The sequence below is a fragment of the Geospiza fortis genome, unplaced genomic scaffold (assembly GCF_000277835.1).
Source record: "Geospiza fortis unplaced genomic scaffold, GeoFor_1.0 scaffold112, whole genome shotgun sequence".
In the NCBI taxonomy this organism is placed as follows: domain Eukaryota; kingdom Metazoa; phylum Chordata; class Aves; order Passeriformes; family Thraupidae; genus Geospiza; species Geospiza fortis.
Window position 1 is genome coordinate 29,024 of NW_005054298.1, and position 2,458 is coordinate 31,481.

At 47.1% G+C, this 2,458-nt stretch overlaps 1 protein-coding gene across 1 annotated transcript in view; it reads left to right on the forward strand.

Annotated features, from left to right (window-relative positions):
- The window catches only part of RBM43 (RNA binding motif protein 43), a 2,646-nt gene extending 1,458 nt beyond the window's left edge, over positions 1–1,188 (forward strand). Inside the window, 1 exon segment of the mRNA XM_031056105.1 lies at positions 1–1,188. This exon segment is cut by the window's left edge and continues 52 nt beyond it. Within this exon segment, the coding sequence (XP_030911965.1) occupies positions 1–495 (495 nt within the window). The 3' untranslated portion in view covers positions 496–1,188.
- Positions 1,189–2,458: the final 1,270 nt, after the last annotated feature.

The following is a 2,458-nucleotide window of genomic DNA, read 5'->3' on the forward strand; positions in this document are numbered from 1 at the left end:
AGAAAATCCCACCAGAGACCGAGGAGGAAGCTGCAGGAGCGCAGAGGCGCTGCGGAGATGAGGAATTCCACCCGGGATGAGCAGAGGGAAAAACGAGTGCTGGTTCTGGACACGGATATCTATCACTACATGAAGAGCTTTTATCCCAAGGCTTTGCAGGGAAATGATGTTGTCATTTCTGGTGTCACTGATGGTGACATCACCACGGTGTGCATTGAGAGTGCTGGCAGCAAGGCTGGTGCTACACAGGGATTAAAGGCCAAGAAAACGATAGAAGATTACTCTGTGGAGCTGCAGAAGATTTTATGGAAGGAGAGGATCTGGTTGAAGGAGCCCAGCAGAGCTGGGAAGCAGAGACACAGACAGCTCTGTGACAGGCTGAAAGCACGCTACCCCACAGTGCTGGTCATCCATTATGACACCCACCTGGACGTTGTGGGCACCTCTGCAGACGTGTTGGGCTTCACAGAGGAGGTGAAGAGGCACTCCAGGTAGGAGTGAGGGCTCCTGGGGTTTGGGTTTCTCAGCCAGACTCTGCCCGTGGCCCTGTGGCACTGCAGCTCTCCCTCTGTGGCACTGGGGTGTCACTTTGTCCCACTCACAGGCTGGCAACTCTGCATGGGAAGGTGACCAAGCCTGGCTCCCCCAAGCACTAAATTAAGATCAGAACAAAAAAATCAATGATTTTTGCATCATTCATGAACTTGGGGACCTGTTCTGCCCAGAAACAACCACATTTCCTTTCGGTACCTCAGTGCATTCTCACCCCAGCTTGCTGTCAAGGAGTACATGCTGAAAAAAGAGATATTTTTTTTTTAAGCTGGGTGTGCCAACCATGTAGGAAACACTGCAGGGAGGTTGTGTGTGAGGTTCTGTGAGGAGGTGACCACAGCAGCCAGGAATGGGGACCTTTTCTGGCCCTTCAGCTGCAGAGGGACCCCTGGCAGAGCAAAATGCACATGGGATGGACAGGCTTGAGAAAGCCTTGCTAATTCTTCCCTGCAGGAAACAGGCAAGTTTGTTTTCATAGGAGCAATAATGGGGTTTTTTCCAGCTGTAAAGGGTTCTGCAGCATCTCTTGACAGCTCGTTATTTGGACATGAAAGTGCTGCAGAGATTTGATGGGAAAATGGGGGGGGCATTCAGACTTTGGAATCAGATTCTGTTTATGCAAATCTGTTTCTGTATCCATTACAAGGGCACAAATGGGGTTTTTTTAAACCAATTTAGAAAATAGCTTATATTTTGTGATATCTGTGTGTTTAGAATAATTTCTCAAAACATCCAGAGAAGTTTTTCTCTCTGATGTTCAGGGAAGTTTTAGGGGTTTATGCCATTAAAGAAAAGTGTTATCCAAAACATTGTGTCTGTGTTATTTTAACCAAATCCCAGATTTTTGGTTGGAAGCTCAAACCTGAAGCCCAAGAAATGCTCGGGTCATTTTCTTGTCATGACTGATTCTCCAGTGCAGTGGAGACAGTGGAGAGGTGTTAAAGCACCTTTGTGTATTAAAAATGTATTAAAATGAATTAAAAGTTTATTAAAAATGAGTGTCAAAGCAGCAAGCTGATGAGCTTAAGTGCTTTGCTGAATTGGGAAAGAGGAGCAATATTTAAAGATTATTGTTAATAATAATAATAATAACAATAATAATAATAATTTAATTTTTCCCTTTCCAAGTTCCTCTGTGCTCTGCAGGTTCTCCAGGGGGCTCAGGGATGGGAAACTCTGGAAAACTCCCCCTGGAGCTGTTTGGGGTCATCCCCACAGAGCTCAAGCAGAGATGGGAAGTTTTTCAACCTTGTCAAAGAGAAAATCCTCTATGAAGGATAATCCTTTAATGAAATTAGTGCTGTTTTCCAGTGCCCACATTGAGCTTCTCATCTTTTTTTTCTGAACAGCCTCATTATTTTTTTTTCCTGATTCAGAGCTCTGGTATTTCCTATTTTTTGCTCAACAGGCAAACCAGTGGCTCTGGTGTCTGTGAGCCCTGGCTGAGGGTGGTTTTTGGGTCACTTCTGGCACCAGCACAGCTGGCAGCAGCACTCCAGGTGTCCTTCAGCTCTGCTTTGCTGCCAAACAACTCCTCCTTACCCAAGGACCTGCAGTCACCACCTCAGAGCCTTGAAATCACAGCAGAGTAAAATGTTCTTTTTGAATCCTGCCTCAGCTGGAGCAGCTCCTCTTCCCATTGCCTTTGCCCCCACGTCCTTGGCACCCCTTCAGCATTATCCCATTGTTCCCAGGGCTCTCCATCTGCTGCTCTCATTCCCAGGATGTGCTTCTGGAGACAAAAAGAGCTTTTTTTGCCTCGCCTGTTTTGTTTGTGGAGTGCTTTGGAGGGAGGCATGTGGGGAAAGAGGAGCAGGGGAGCTCTTGTTGTGCTCCAGGGCTGCTTTTCCAGCTTGGATTGGGCTGGGAATGCCCCACCTTGGGCCCTGGGATGGATCCAGGGCTG